This window comes from Guyanagaster necrorhizus (genome assembly GCF_019112545.1).
Source record: "Guyanagaster necrorhizus MCA 3950 unplaced genomic scaffold BT62scaffold_14, whole genome shotgun sequence".
Taxonomy (NCBI): Eukaryota; Fungi; Basidiomycota; class Agaricomycetes; order Agaricales; family Physalacriaceae; genus Guyanagaster; species Guyanagaster necrorhizus.
This window is the reverse complement of record NW_025064893.1, coordinates 606,185-621,669: the sequence shown is the minus strand read 5'-3', so window position 1 is coordinate 621,669 and position 15,485 is coordinate 606,185. Positions and strand designations below refer to the sequence as shown.

General features: G+C 49.3%; 7 protein-coding genes across 7 annotated transcripts in view; 3 read left to right on the top strand and 4 right to left on the bottom strand.

The window, feature by feature from the left end:
- Positions 1–1,467: 1,467 nt before the first annotated feature.
- On the top strand, positions 1,468–1,890 carry BT62DRAFT_896801 (uncharacterized protein; the record flags this gene model as incomplete). The annotated part of the gene is made up of 1 exon (XM_043183278.1): positions 1,468–1,890. The coding sequence occupies one exon, from the start codon at positions 1,468–1,470 to the stop codon at positions 1,888–1,890; it is 423 nt and encodes a 140-aa protein (XP_043039094.1).
- A 149-nt stretch (positions 1,891–2,039) lies between these two features.
- BT62DRAFT_920304 (uncharacterized protein) lies at positions 2,040–3,184 on the bottom strand (the record flags this gene model as incomplete). Its single annotated transcript, XM_043184212.1, has 5 exons — positions 2,040–2,123; positions 2,256–2,348; positions 2,441–2,540; positions 2,665–2,723; positions 3,029–3,184. The coding sequence occupies 5 exons, from the start codon at positions 3,182–3,184 to the stop codon at positions 2,040–2,042; spliced, it is 492 nt and encodes a 163-aa protein (XP_043039093.1).
- Positions 3,185–3,463: 279 nt separating this feature from the next.
- BT62DRAFT_932734 (uncharacterized protein) lies at positions 3,464–4,502 on the bottom strand. Its single transcript, XM_043186409.1, has 7 exons — positions 4,382–4,502; positions 4,291–4,329; positions 4,194–4,229; positions 4,119–4,139; positions 4,038–4,061; positions 3,814–3,981; positions 3,464–3,751 (listed from the first exon to the last, which is right to left on the bottom strand). The coding sequence occupies exons 1-7, from the start codon at positions 4,485–4,487 to the stop codon at positions 3,564–3,566; spliced, it is 582 nt and encodes a 193-aa protein (XP_043039092.1). The 5' UTR covers positions 4,488–4,502; the 3' UTR covers positions 3,464–3,563.
- A 2,904-nt stretch (positions 4,503–7,406) lies between these two features.
- BT62DRAFT_969277 (uncharacterized protein) lies at positions 7,407–10,307 on the top strand. The gene is made up of 5 exons (XM_043188938.1): positions 7,407–7,541; positions 7,614–8,683; positions 8,746–8,891; positions 8,949–9,900; positions 9,953–10,307. Exons 1-4 carry the CDS (start codon positions 7,415–7,417, stop codon positions 9,808–9,810), a joined length of 2,205 nt encoding a protein of 734 aa, XP_043039091.1. The 5' UTR covers positions 7,407–7,414; the 3' UTR covers positions 9,811–9,900; positions 9,953–10,307.
- Positions 10,308–12,316: 2,009 nt separating this feature from the next.
- Positions 12,317–13,148, bottom strand: BT62DRAFT_932728 (uncharacterized protein). Its single transcript, XM_043186408.1, has 3 exons — positions 13,087–13,148; positions 12,415–13,023; positions 12,317–12,359 (listed from the first exon to the last, which is right to left on the bottom strand). The coding sequence occupies exons 2-3, from the start codon at positions 12,832–12,834 to the stop codon at positions 12,339–12,341; spliced, it is 441 nt and encodes a 146-aa protein (XP_043039090.1). The 5' UTR covers positions 12,835–13,023; positions 13,087–13,148; the 3' UTR covers positions 12,317–12,338.
- BT62DRAFT_841763 (uncharacterized protein) lies at positions 12,865–13,251 on the bottom strand (the record flags this gene model as incomplete). Its single annotated transcript, XM_043182444.1, has 1 exon — positions 12,865–13,251. A coding segment is annotated over one exon (387 nt), but the record flags the coding sequence as incomplete, so codon positions are not given.
- A 1,748-nt stretch (positions 13,252–14,999) lies between these two features.
- BT62DRAFT_987296 (uncharacterized protein) overlaps positions 15,000–15,485 on the top strand; it is a gene marked incomplete at both ends in the record, with an annotated part of 4,119 nt that continues 3,633 nt past the window's right edge. Inside the window, one exon of the mRNA XM_043190060.1 lies at positions 15,000–15,105. Within this exon, the coding sequence (XP_043039088.1) occupies positions 15,000–15,105 (106 nt within the window). The remainder of the gene's footprint in view (positions 15,106–15,485) is intronic.

Genomic DNA, 15,485 nt, shown 5'->3' with positions numbered 1-15,485 from the left:
CTATCATAGGATCTCCTCGCATCCCTCGACTCTGATAATATGCATGCCCCCCTATCAAGGCCCACCCATACACATAGAGCTCATCGCGCCATTCCCGCTTATTCGCTCGAAGATCGTGCGCCGGCTTTGATTAATCTTCCGATATCCCTCCCTGAGATACCCATTATAAGTCCTATCGTAACCCTGCTCGTTGCTGGAATCAATCAGCAGGAAGGGACCTCTACAGTCACTACAACCTCGACAATATCCGTCTTGACTACCAGTCCAACTGAAAGCAGCACCTCAGCCGCTTCGACTTCCGCGGAAAGCTCTGGAAATTCGAATACTTCTGGCAGCACTGACTCTAGTTCAGACAGCTCGAATAGCTCAAGCTCCAGCTCGGGGAGCCCAGACTCAGTGAGCGATGTCGATGACATATCGGATAGTGCCGGGAATGGGAGTTCAGGAAGTGGGAGTACCGTTAGTTCGGCAAGTTCTGGTGTGAGCTTAGCAAGCACCGGGAGCACAACTTCTGGAAGTGGGAGCGTGAGTGAAACCATGATCAGCGAAACGGTATCCGGGAATGTAATTGGCGCGACTTCCGTCGTTGCCTCCACTAGCGACGGTTCTTCGGTAAATGCGTTCATCTTTACCTCCAGTGCTATATCGTCGTCCGGAACCGGTAGTATCGAAGGTATCGACTTTCTTTCTCCCACCCATTCTTCTGGGACTGTCACTTCGAGTGAGACGACGGCCAGCACGAGGGCGAATTCACAGAGCGTCCCTTCCGCCACCGACACGGCGACAGGCATCCAGGGGCTCTCAGCCAGCACCATCGGATCGCAGCCTACTCCCAATTTGAACATACTCTCTGGCAACCCGACTGCTGGAAGTACAGCATCTAGTGTTTCTACTCATGCCGTCAACGGAGGAACAGATGGCACAGAAGGAACTGGTAGAAATTCTTCGAATGGCAACGGGGGCGGTGGTCTTCCTACTGGCGCCACTGTCGTCATTTCTTTAATCGTTCCTGCCATATTCGCTGCATCTCTCCTATTCTTCATCCGACAGCGTTTTCGAGCGAAGCGGAACAAGCGCAACCAATCGTGGTTCTCCAATATGATGTCAAGGAATGGAGACAATGGAGCTTCTGGGAGCGGTGCAGAAGCCACCGCTGGGGCACGCTCGATTCGGAGCAGCTTTGGCACATCGTACGAGTATAATGCGACGTCTTCTGCGTCCGTCGATGTGCCAGTGCCCGCTCTCCCACCCATGGCAGAAATACGCAACACTCACAGTCCCGGACTTCTGTCATCTGGCCGTCAGTCTCCTCCTTTCCCGCCGAACCCCGACAATCTTCCACAACCCGACATGTGTGGTGTCTCGATGTACAGCTCCCGCAGTACATCTAGCGAGCTGTACCGCCAGTACCTCGGCATGGGTACCGACGACAGAGAACCAACGACCCCCATGTCCGTTCGCCCCTCTATGTTCGTGGTTCCCCAGTCTTCTCAGGAATCCAGCAGCGAAACGAGACCGAGGAGGGATAGCAGTGTTCTGGGCTCGAGCTGTGAAGCAAACCCTTTTGTCGATCCCCCCGCCGATCATCCACCTCCCATCTCTTTCTCGGATGTTGAGATCATACGTCGACCGTTCAGTCCCACTCTCCACGATGAGATGTCCGTGTCTGCGGGAGATCGTGTTCATGTGGTGAGGATGTTTGATGACGGATGGGCCTTGGTGGAAAAGGTTCTGGCTGGGTCGCCGTCGCATGACGGTAAAGGAAAGCAAGTGCTTCCTCAGGCGGGATTGATCCCTATTGATTGCCTGAGGGAGATATGGCAGCCGCTTGAGGCATTTTTGCAGGACAATGATGTGAGCAGATATTCAGGGACCGGTGTTGCCATATAATCTTGATTAAGGTGAGTTTCCTTCACGATGCGTACATGGATCACAATTGATGCTAATATCGTTTTTGATAGGTCCGTTTAGACGAATATAGTCAGTTTACAATCAGCTTTTTGAATATACCATGTTTGTTGATTATTGTCATCTTTTAATCACTTGTCTTTCCTTTCAGCATGCTCGATGCTATGTCGTACTGGGGCTATGCCTCGTGTGTTTTCTGTAAATGTCAATATAACCTACGAAGCACTTTGTTGTTGTTTATTAAAGTGAATCTAATCGAAAATCAGACTGTAGTTTTGTCTTGGTATCCTGGAGTCCCGGATTCTTCGCCTTTAGGACGGATTTGTAGACAACCCTTCGGACCGTACCTGAACCCATTCCGAGCGAGTCTCCATAAGAGGTGCAGGAAGAGATATGGCTGTCGCATGGGGGGATAGTAGATGAACGGCGACGAGAGAATGCTGCAGAATGTCAGTATGATGGTAAGATAGAATTTAACATTCATACATGTTTCCGAGTAATTTCCCAAAGATGGTGGTCTTCACTGACGTACAATGATATTAGACTTCATAAGTGTGGCGGCAATAGAGTATTGGGAAGGCGTGAGCGCTTGAGCAGTGATACAGGATGCGAATCTATAGTTGCCGTGAAGCCTGGTAGTCCATCAATTTTGACATCGTGTGGGTATAATGGCATAGAGGAACCACGAAATAAGGGGCTGACGTACATAGGAGACAGAAAAGTGAAGAAACAAAATTAAGTGGTGCAAAAATACACCTGCGAGGATCCAATACAATTCTGAAATAAAGACTGTAATAAGAGCTTCGAGTGTATATCTGGAAAAGTGTAGTACAATTGACAGCCAAAGAAAATACAAAATATCAAGCCTGCGGTCGTCGGATATGATGAAGAATAGCAACGACGATGAGGGGTGCACATATGACAGTTGTGGTAAGAAAAAAGTCCGTTAATACAAATTAACAATGATGAACTTGATGTGCGACGATGATACGATGATACGGAGCGTAATGGTGGTTTGACTCGATGTTTAGAAACAACACGGTATAGGGATGACGAAACACATTCCCCCGCCCTTAGGACAATTAAATCTATGTTTTCAAACGAAGACCATTCTACTCACAGGGCATGGTATACATCCACCTCTAAGCCTCATCGGCTCTTGCTCCTTCTTTTCCTCGACGACCATCCCTTGGACAGGAGCAGGCTGATGCGATACAACAGCCGCCTTGGTCGACATGTAGGTGTGGGCGGGTGGAGGGTAAGTAATCGGTGACATGATGATGTTGGTGATTCTGAACCAAAAGGAGTGAAGGCTCGGAGTATATATATGTGGATGGAGACGATGACATCACCATGCCAAATTAAGCAATGAACGCCACAGCCTCCTTTGCACATTCTTTGCGCAGCAGCTCAACCTCCACTTTATTTCCTTCTTTCTGGTAAGGTCTAGAATATACTGCGTCATGCAACAGCATTCGATTACTCCAGAAGGCCCGAGCTTCTCATTGTGTAATAAAAAGATAGCAGTCTCAGGTCGTCTCTCGATACGAGCGAGCGGCAATACGATTAATTATGAAAGCACAATACCGAAGTATACAGAACACAGGTCAGACCCTCTGACCGTCAGAAAGTAGAGCAAAGAAAATGAGCAAATCTCAAGGAATCATCCACACGATTATATACACTGCCACCACACCAGCTACTACCTTGACGACCAGGAGAACCGGGTTTGTCGTAGTATTCACTTGATATGCCGCTCCGACCGTTTGCAGATACGCAAACATAGATCCGGCGGGGGTGCCCGCGTCGTAGCAGAAGCTGTGGAAAAGCGCGGCAGGGGTGCCTAGAATTAATAAATATGTGAGTTGACGCAGCTGCTGCGGTCAAACATGGACGTGTACTTACTACCGGTGATCCCTGATACAGTGAACCCCAGGATCGTCAGTATGAGGACCAAAACCTCTTGGATGAGAAGAAGAGGTGTCATGATCAGAATGAGAGGGATTAAGATGATCCAAGGTCCGATAAAAATGGCAAGTGAGATGAAGAGCGCGAAGCGCGGGTTCTTTTGGACTAAGTTAGCAAAGTCAGGTAGGTAGAAGCACTTGGACTCGAAACATCGGACGAACGGATTGCGTCCAGAGGCAAGAGTACTATAAGGAATTCGACCGTCAGCTAAAATCAAAGCAAAACGTTTGAGTCAGGCATACCGTGGTTAACAAGGAAATCCTCTGGGGATGTCGCCATGTATCAGGACAGATATCAGAAAGCAGCGTGCGACTCACTAGTGTTGATCAGACCTCTCGGCACCCATTGAATGGCTTTTTCACCAGCGTTCAATGCTGAGTATGGGAGATATCCAACCATCAGAGCCGGGCTTACCATATGCATAGTCTTTGAAGAAAACGACGAAGAAGTCGTCTGGAAGGGATTTTTATCATAGCAAAAATAAACAAGTGGGAAAGAAGCTTACTGAGGACGCTTATAATTACTTCGATCCATTTCAAGATCAGTTCTCGGGTCTTTTCAGAGTCAACATCTTGTTGGGAGGCCGTGCGCACAACTCGGACGAGATACATTGTATACGCAGGAAAAGGGCAGTGCCATCCCTGGTGCAAAGCCTTAGAGATTAGTGGTGTCACCTGACGGATTAGGACTATTCTAGCTTAGTAGCAAAACCATGGGACTTTCAGCAAGTTACTGGGGGGGTAATCCCGCTTGTTACGAAACCATATTCGCTAGGCTGCTATCAGATATTCAGTTGTCGTTTCAGTATTTCTTCGTTTTCAGGTGGCGACGGCCTCTTTCAGCGATCAACGTTTTGAAAAGTCAACTAGTATGAACACACGGAAAAGGCTATAGAAGAACAGAGGAATGCATATCGAGCACTTGGGGAGCTAAAAAGGGACGAGTCTATGTATGCATAGAGAAATATACGCGATGAGAAGGGGTATCAAACCATCGACAGAATCATATACACTGCCACCAGCCCAGCTAGCACCCTGATGAACACAAGCACCACATTGCTAACAGTGAACCCATTATACGAAGCCCCAGTTGACTGTAAGCAAGCAAAGACAGAGGCGGCAGGGGTGTGTCCGCCGTAGCAGAAACTTTGGCACAACGCAGCAGGTGAGCCTGATGATACTCAGTCTGGTCCGATGACGTATGAACGTATTTAGCGCGCGCTTACCGCCAACGATGCCCGATACGCCAAATCCAATGACGGTGAGCACGATGAAGAAGGCTCCTTGGATGATGAATAGAGGAATGAGAAGGATCCAAGGGCCGAAGAATATGATGATTGAGATGATAAGGGTCAGGCGCGGGTACGCTTGGACTGATGAAAGGGATTAGAAGACAGACTCGGATAGTTGGAGGTTCTACAAACGGATCGAATCGAGTGGATAGAACACTGCAAAGTATCCATTAGTTAGAATGGAGGAAAATCATCTGGTCGATATGTACCTTGATCTCTAAAGAAAGTGACAAGGAAGTCCTCTGGCGGGACCGACTCGGATTATTAACAATATTATCAGGATCACAGGAAGGAACTTACTAATGGTGACCAGAGCTGTTTGGATCCACTGCAAGACTTTCTCTAGAGCCTTATTGAAGTCAAATTCATTGGAAGAGACTGAGGGAGTGAGAATATACATGATGCAAGTACGCGTGGAAGTAGCGTGGGGCCGGGTCGTGGGTGACGATCACGCGATCTTAGGGGATATCAGGGCCGCATATGGAAATGAACGTCGGGAAACGACGAGCACTGCAATTCGTGACCTCGATGCAAGGATGCTTCGAATTCCCGACGAAGGTGATATCCTACCCGCTACGTCTGGGAAACTTTATCTTCCTTACAGTTGTTGTCTGGAAGTTCGCTCTCAATAAAACATCGTTTCTAGAACTTTCCGTGAAGCAGCTGTCTTGCACTGCCGCTCCGATAAACCTTGCTTGAAGGTTTTGGCAGACGAGAATAGGTGCTGGAGATCACGGAACAACGTTGAAAGCAGTTGAACGTCCGAGTCGTATAATCAACTGTGCATCGAATGGGAGACTACTTGCGATCGCTATCCGCCAGACATCGAGACCTGGGTCCTTGGTAATACAGCGCTCGGCATGCAAACGGTGTTCGAAAAGATAATATTGGGCTTTAGAATATAGAGACGGATATGCGGCCCACGGGCAGAAGAGGTTCCGCTGAATTGAGCTACCGATTGGTAACGTTGGATCCGGAGGTCAAATGGTTCCAGAGTTTTCTGCTGGGTTCCAGAAGAATTTATATTTCTGCGATAAAAGAGTCGACGCTGGGGAAATACGATGATGAAGGGGGTAGATATTGATAGGCAGCGAAGATGGGTATGTGGGGGTTGATAGAGGCGGCCAGGATAGTGCCATCAAGCTACGTAGGACTTGGCGAGACATGAAATTGTTAGGAGTGACATCATAGATTCCCACGGTGGACTTTATACATATACCCCACCGTGCGTTAAGATGTCGTCTTCCTCCACTGAGAATTGCTGCACCTACGTACTGCCACAAAGCTCCTGCCACCAAACTATATCTCCTCCAAGCTGTCGTTAATTGACGCGTTCATAGTATAGGCAGGTACTTCCTCATTTCACAAGGTTTGGTATTGCATTCAATCTTCTCAGCAAATTTCTGATGTTCCCATTTATTTAGAATTTGTAAAACAAGATGGTTGAACCTACAGACGGCCTCACGAGAAACTTCACACCCAAACCTCTCGAAAACTCGAATATGCCCGCCGCGACCGGAAGCGCGTCCCGAAGTAAGTAATATCACGTGCAGAGGAAGACTGTGATGGCAAACAAGCGCAGATTACCTCCTTGAAAAAATTCCATCGCGTCGTGGGCTCTGGCGAGTGCACTGTGCGGTTGGAACCGCAATTTCTTTCTTTTATTTTATTCTTCTTTGGTTATGCGGATCTCACTCTCTTATGCTTAGATCAACGCTTGGATTCAACCCGTGTCGCCAGAGGTACCTTTGGTACGTTTGTTCAGATGGGAATTCATTTTCTGGAATATTTTTGACATGTGTTGCAGATTTTTATGAGACTCGACTCGGATATCACTCACAACGTCTTCAAGACTCGCATCCCGCGTTGCAGAGCACAGGCGGTGGCCCGGATTATATGTATGGTGGCGATAATCGCGAGGGGAGTGGCGAGGGTAGCTCCATGTCGGAACAAGGACGATCCGGAAATCTACGGAGGCCATCCGTTGCTCAGCCTGGGACATCGCGTCGGCAACAGACTGTTCAGCCGACACCATACGGGGCCCCGCCGGACGGCATCCATGGCGTCAATACCCCCTCTACTAGCTACCAAGGTTCTCTCCATTACCCATCTCCGACAGGCCCTTTCGCTCAGCGAGCAGGTTTTGTCGGGCCTTACGCGATATCGCCATCCGGACCGGTGGCGATAGCCCATACGCCGCCGCCGTTCTACCAACATGGATACCAGCATCCTGGGGTGGACGGTAGCATGCTGCACCAAAATATACACGCTGGTTTCCAGTCCATGCTTCCGCACCAGACCCATGTCTACTCTTATCCTTCACCCGACGCTGCCTCAACATCCTACTCGACGCCCCCCATTTTTCCTTCACAGGGTACTGCATCGCCTTCTCCTTCTCAGCCTTCAAGCTCTCAGCCAACTCACTCACCTACTTACTCTGGAACAGGTTCTTTTCATTCGTTACCATACTCCTCGATATCTACGCCGCAATATTCGTACGCACCGCCCCAGTCCTTTCCGACCTCTCCAATTTATACTTCCCAGTATCCCCCGGGTGCCTATCCACAGCCATACACGTCCCCTACAACAGAGTCAGATAGTCAAGGCACATGGTGGTACCTACCCCACGTTCCAGCGCGGCAGTACGAGAGTTCACCAGCGCCATATCATGGTCACTATACTATTAACTATACTTCCCCGCGACCGCATGACTCTGAACCTTACGGCCAATCCTCAGGTGCCTCTTCCTCGACTCACTATCCCATGTCGCCCGTAGTGACCGGTGTTTTTCCTACAGACCCAGTATCGCCGATACCGCCAACCACTCCTCTATCCCAAAAACCCGAAAGCGCATCTTCCCGCAGCGCTGCCCCAGAGAGACCTCTTGTTCGACGATCGTATCATCCTAACCCTCCATCCCATCGCTCAGAATGGGTCATGTGGGTTGGCAACGTCCCGTCCGACGCCACTCACGATGAGCTATGGCGGTTTTTCAACCAAACCCTCCCCTCAAAACCTCCTGATGACCCGGGTCCTACCGGTGTGATGTCTATATTCCTCATCTCGCGCTCAAGCTGTGCGTTCATCAACTTTGAGAGCGAAGCCTATCTTCACAAGGCTATAGCGAGGTTTCACGGGCAGCCCTTACGACTAAATGACCCCAGGTGTCCCAGGCTTGTTTGTAGGGTTAGACGGAGAGATGATGATCTCAAAGCCGGCGTTGGCGGACAACGTGGGATGGGAATGCACACGAAATGGATCAAAGAGCGGAAGGGTAAGGAGGAGTCGAGCGAGGTGTCGGAGCATTCTGATGTGGATGAGGTGCCTATAACACCATCAAGCTCATCTGACCGTCATTCGTTCGTTCCTTCGGCATCGTTCTCAAGCGACGACGATACGAGACCGACTCTAGGTCCAAAGAATTCGAGCAGTTCTGGGTCTTTTGCATCGACGAACTCTAGTGTCCTCACGAGATACTTCCCGAAACGCTATTTTATTCTCAAGTCTTTGACACCGGTAAGCCTTATCGTTTCCTCTTTCTTGGGATCGGTCTCTGATTTTTTGCTACTACGGAGTAGGAGGATGTCGACATCAGCGTTCAACAGGGACTGTGGGCTACCCAGAAACACAACGAGGGTATCCTGGATCAAGCATTTCGGACGAGCGAAGATGTTTATCTTATCTTTGGCGTGAACAAAAGTGGCGAGTGGTATGGATACGCCAGGTACGTATAATTATCTGATGGCTGTTCTGTTCTGTTCTGAACCTTTTTGTTGGATAGGATGACTGGACCTGTTGGCCGTGGAGAGCAAACGGTACCGTGGGCTTCACGAGCAGATTCTGCCCCTTCGTCACGCTCGTCACTTTCGCCAGTGACAGGACGGGGCCCTGTTCAAGCGGAAACGATACCCGAAGAACCATCGTCCTCATCTGCTCCACGTTCGTCTGCAGATGACGAAGTGATGATCTTCTCCGCGCTTCGGTTAGTCGAAGATTCCCCACAATCGGTTTCGTCATCGGAGCAAACTCGTCCGAAGTTTGGTACAGAAGCTGCCGTACAGTCTGCACCTGCTGAACTCGGCCCACAACGCCACGCAATGACGACGCGGTCGCCCGTTGTGAAGCACAGTCTTGATAGTACTCGGATGTTTAAGCCCGAGCGGTCGATCTTGACCAAGGCGCGGCCTAGCAGCTTTCATTTGGATGAGAAAGCACCGTATAGGGCGATGAAGCATGGGACTGGGACTGGGACTGATGAAGGGGAGGAACAACTGAGACCGGTAGAGGAAGGGGAGGGGGGACATGATCATGAGCAAGGGGGTGAGAGCCAGGTTCCAGAGACGCTGGAGGAGACGGACAAGGTCGAAGCAAAGACGCCCAGAGAAGAGAGTTGGGGTGAGTCCTTCAAGGTGGAGTGGATCAGAACCGATCGGCTACCGTTCTACCGTACGCGGCACCTGCGTAACCCATGGAACAAGGACCGCGAGGTGAAAATTTCACGGGATGGGACGGAGCTGGAGCCGTCGGTTGGACAACAGCTGATCGATGAATGGCAGAAACCGCCGGAACCTCGTCCGCCTGGCAAAGGTGGGATTGGCAGACGCGGTTCGTCGAAAGCTCCACCATCAACATCACGATCATGATGATATACGAAGATATCGTTATAACCTACGAAAAACAATACGATCACGCATAATTAAACACGCATTTGCATCGCATTCAAGCACAATCATGTAATTGATCCATTTCATTTCTGATTTATCGATTAATTGACAGTTCGTCCAGTAATAATCATCATCAAGTCTCAGACAGGAACTTGTCATTCACGATACAAACGTTCCGTCAACACTCTTTCACTCATTATCCACGGTTTTACGCTTTTTGGGGGGGGATTTGTTCATTTTGGGTGCGGTATATATTCTTCTTCCCCTCCCTTTGCTGCTGCAAAGTTCAAGCTGTCGTTTGCGCTGTTCATCTATAGTCGTTGCATTTGTTCCAGGCTTTGCTTTTTGTACCCCCTCCCCCAATCTAGTCCCAATTTTTGTAGCTATAGGTAGAAATATCTCCACATCTCACGCACTTCCACTGTAACACATCGCACTAATGGCATTATACACGATCGCGCCTTTTGTGCGCTGGGTTTTTTTTATTTTCATTTTCATGGGATCGGGGTATGGGTTAGTGCAAATTCAGCGAGGTCTGATGATATCTCTTTTCATTGACCTGAGGTCGATGGCGATCAGACCTGTGTGATATTCCGTATCGTACGTGCGGAAAAGAAAGAGCGTTCGCAGGGTGCATGAGTACATGTAAAGAAGCAAATTGATGATATCATACCAAACCGTTACCAGGGATCCTACATGAACCTTAAAAACATCCATTGGGACAAGATCGGCGGGCCGATGCCCGAGCAGAGGTGTCCACCCCTCGCAATGTTGCCGCTCTTGAAGATTGCGACGTGGCTCCTACGACAGATAAAGCGGATTATGCTGAAGCAGCCGTGCACGGTTAGGTGACTGGCTGAAGGGCATCATGCTCCTCCTCGCAAATGGGGTGTTCGTCGAATCTTCCCGGGTACAGATGTCGTGGACTTCAAGGATCAGTTATATGCGGCATTTGTGCAACTCGAGAAGGTGACGGCGGGTGTTAACGGATTCAAGGATTTTAAAATTCTGGGATCAGGGTATGAAAACTCCAATCCACGTATAAAGATGGAAAACAGATATTGTAATAAGGTCCGACCTATCTGCTTTCTGAATAAGCTACCAGTAGGCGGCTTGAATCATCCTAGCTCTAGAACTGAAGACTGGTGACAGAACTACATATCAAGCTCGAATAATTCTTGATGCATGCATACATTAAGCCGTTATTGTGGTATAACAAAAACTGCTGACCACTCACCCTCTCCCAAATGCGAGTGGATCTCTATTCATAACCTCAAAGTCCCAGGAAGTGTCCCAAAGAAAAAAAGGGACTTGCGCCACTCTGGGCAGGATTCTGCTACTTTTACAAGCCCATCATGAACGAGCAGAGTTAGTTGTTCACCCGTTCCATTGAAAGTTGCCGCGGTTGGAGATTTCGGCGTAGCTTGGGAGGACAGATACAGTGTGCTGGGGGAGTGGAGCCACGATTTCCGGCATAACGTCCCTGACACACTAGCCAGCCGTTCTCGGAATCAGGTGGGTGGCCCGTCCCAGACATCATGGCTTGCAGTAGGGGTCTGTCATATGGCTCGGCGCATATGGCGTGCGTGCGCTCGATCCATCGGTTTCTAACATCCTACGCTATATCGCCGCCAGTGGAACTTGAGAAGGCGATGATATGTTTTCAACGAGTTGAGGAGCTTGAAGCTCCGGAATGTCATCATCGTTTTGGATTGATCAGGAGAAGAAGTTACTTACTATGTGCAATATCAGGGAGAAGGAGAGGGAACCTTCCAGTTTACGTGCGCAGAGGGAAAGGCCGCCCGCCGCTCGAATAACTTGCGTTGGTTGGGTTGCGAAGTTTTCTATTTTACATTTGTGCACGGCCTGCACGGCCTAGTAAATCTCGGAAGCATCGTCAACGGTAACGTCTTGTGTGGGATAACAAGGACTGTCAATAGCTGTCGTCAGTTAAGGGCACCGCGATCAACTCCCTGAAGAAGGTAGAAGCGAGGGAAAGAATGTGCTTGTGGACATAGGTTGGACGTCATTGGATGATACAAAGACTATATATATGCTGTCGGATAGAAGGATGGATGGTTCATGTTCATATTGGAACAAAATCGGCGGAACGGCCGGTGTTAAAGAAAAGGAAAATGCGGGTGTCGGTCAGCCCTCGGAAAGAACAGATCGAGTGGGATGAATCGACACGGGCACGGCACAGAAGGGAAGGGTAAAGAGTTACGACCTCGTTCCATGCCGTTGCTTCCTTTTTGGACATCGGTCGAATTAGGGAGAAAAATGTTTTTGAGTGACTGAGTCAGGACAGAAGCGACCGAAGCGCAGAGCAATCTCACTGCATGTTAATCATAAGCTAGCACATCTAATATGATCTTGCGGGAAAATGTCTGCTTCCTACCTCTCGCAGGGAAGTTTGAAAACGTTCGGAGTTTCAAGCAACGAAAGATCAGATCTATTACTCTGTGTGTATTTCGTTGTACAGTATGCGCCTTTGTAACCTTCATGACTCACAACACGTCAGAAAATCTCTGCCAAATAGTTCCATTTTTCGTGTGTACAATTATGTAAGCTCGGACGACTCACCTCGTCTAATGTCTTATAGACCTTGGCCAAGACATCGTTTGGTATGGCCTCATCAAAGATAACATCCAGATCATCCTGGGCGCAATTAGGACACATCATTGCTATGGTACGCGCAGATTCCCTAGCATCCACATCTGTCGAAGTCAAAGTCTCCATGGTTGGAGACAAGAGCATCGCCCTGAGGAGGGTCGCACCGTAATGGAGGAGGTATGATTTCCTCGGAAGCGGGTGATGAAACTGGGGAGTGTCATCCCAGATATCATGCATGTCGCAGGGCGGCCCTTTGAAGTAAACGGTACACCTGACTTGGACTCTATCCAGCATATCGAGAAACGCGGATCGGATGACGCTCATGCGCCGTTCGTGGAACTGGGCGAAGCGATAAAGGATCCTGAGGGAAGGGAGGTCGAGCTCCGGCATGTCTTCCTTGTGGGCGAATAGGGGCTTTGCCAGCACCTTGCTCGCTGCAATGTCAACTTCCCTTTTCCAATTGAGCTTGCAAGCGACGACAAAAGTATGCAATGGGTATATGCTGACAAAATTCCTCAGTTGACTGGGAAGTCTGTTTGTTACGTCGTTCATGAGGTATTTGTGCGTAGCTTCTGCGACCTGGTAGATCTCGGATACGTCAGCAAAAGAAGGATCGGGGATTGGGTAGCAGAAACGAAGGACTTTGTCGACGATGTTGCTTCCTTCAGTCAGATAGACTATAGGAAGGGAGCCATCGCTCGGATTCTGGACTAAAGGAATTAAGTCTTGGAAGAAGGAAGACGCAAGGGAAAGGATGTTTTTGTGAGCGTGGAAATAAACATCATCAGGTGATATTAGAAGGATATCTGATGAGGGATCAGAGTCGTCGAAGGGGAAAGGCGCGTTCATATTCTTGTTCGGAGAGGAGGAACTTGGGTTGCTCACTGCGGGAAAGACACAACAGGCAGGGAGAAAGAGTCGAAAAGTTAGGGGCTCATGTAAATTGTGCATATAAGTAGTAGCTGGAACTAAGAGCTGTGCATTGCCAACTAAAGATACGGCTTACGAAGGCAGAGGCGAAGGAGGTCGAACGTCAGGATGTAGAAGGGAAGCCAACGACACCTCTACGACGCCGGCGCTGCTCCGCACTATCATTGAAACCCCGGACACGACGGACAGGTCTCGTCCAGCTAAGGAAGGCAAACGTCAATGAAATTGTTTCCATGACATTTGAATGTGTTTCGCGATAGCTCTTCGTTTCTCTCGAATGGCGCGGTCACCCGGAGCCCTTAGAATATAAACTGCCTATACAGAGGATGCGCGCCATTGCGAGGAATAAACCTCGCTTCGCTTCGCCTCTTTGTCCGCTCATCCTTAATGAGATTGCGACAGTCGCGTCGCCAATGGTTGAAACAACGCAATCAATGACTCGAAATAAAGAGTAACAGACCTGAGTTTTAGCCGCCAGGCCTAGATCTGAAATATCGTCCCAGTACCGCTGCTCAACATGTCCATGTTCTGCCAGCTCTAGTCCACGTCTTGATGGTCCCCGGGCCTATGTGCGTCCGACGGCGCCAAAGCAGTCCAGTGTCCGTAATTACGATAACAGGGCTTCGACTAGTCCGGCGATATACGAAGATTGGGTAATGCAAGAAATCGGTTCTGTAGATATGTGTGATTACGCCGAACGATGATTTAGCTGAGCTATTGAAGGCAAAAGCAAATATATGTAGACGCACATGGCTCAGATACTACTTTTCTGCATCAGTTTTTTTTTTCCTTCTACATTCCGACAGATTTTAGTAAGAGGATGCCCGTGTAGCATTGAAACTGCCAGACTACTGACGATTCGAGAAATTCTCGAAAGTCACGAAAGACGGAATTCGAAAGGAAGGGGGGGTGGTTCAAGACGAAAAGATGGGACGATCACGGAGCCTTTGTTGTCTCCTACCCCCATCATTGATACCTGCGGGATCTGTTCTCTCACGACCGGGCCCAAAATCGGTTACCAGCTCTATCATGCAGGGCGAGCACTGAAAAGTTCTGACCTAGCTCCAGAAGAAGAGCGAGATCGACCTAGGCGAAGGGACGGAAAGAAGGGTTCGGGTAGAAGGGCTTCGGCAACGCAGGTACGCTGTGTGACCATTGTACTAAGGATACTAAGCTCATACATTTCGTATTGGGGGCCAGCCCCGCCGTACACGGACGTTGCGAGCTTGGGATACACCACCGGCTTTGTCGAGGACGCCGGTATCAGCTCCACCACAAGGCCGATATCAAGCAGCCCCCTCTATGTCCTGTGAAAATTCGACGTGTACTGTGACCCGAAGGTCGTCAAGGATTAGGATCTACGGCAAAGCTATATTTTACCGGGATGCTGGGCAACCGTTACTGCATCTACCATCTACATCGAGTCCGGCCTCTTCCAGTGTCACCGATATCCCGCGGACCTTCTCGCATCAGAACCTACGAAGCGAAACCCGGCTGGGCTACCTAACAAGCCATAGAGCATATTTTCAAGGTTCCATCTTCTGGGAGGTGGCTAACAGTCACTCAAAGCACAACTGGTGCCAGAGTGAAATGGCTATGCAGCTCGGTCCATGCTTTGTTCTGAAATGTTTCTTAACGCTCAATTTCACATTTCGACTCGCTACCCCTCCCTCTTCTGCTTCTACGTAGAGAGTCTGTGCTTCTCATGGATCATGGAAGGCCAACGTCATGGTAGACCATCCTCAACTCTTATCATCATGACGCTGCTTTTGTCGATATACCACCTCTCCTGAGCCTTTTCCTTAACCACGCTCTCCATCTCACACATGACTTTCTGGGGAGACGGTCGGTGCTATCGGGATTCCGGCGTTCATCTAAATACCCGTCTACTCGCAAAATTTAACTTGACAGTGACATGTGGACGATCACGCCGCATGTTGGTAACTCTGTTTACCCCCCTGTGATGAGGCTTATCGGCAGCAGTTTCAAGGGCTTATTGCGATGGGATTACGTCCGGCCGCTTCCATCATACCAAGTACACATTTCATTCGGGACTCGACACGTAGGACCCACCGAGTGCTATCCCTCTCTATTATGTTCGACTGACCACG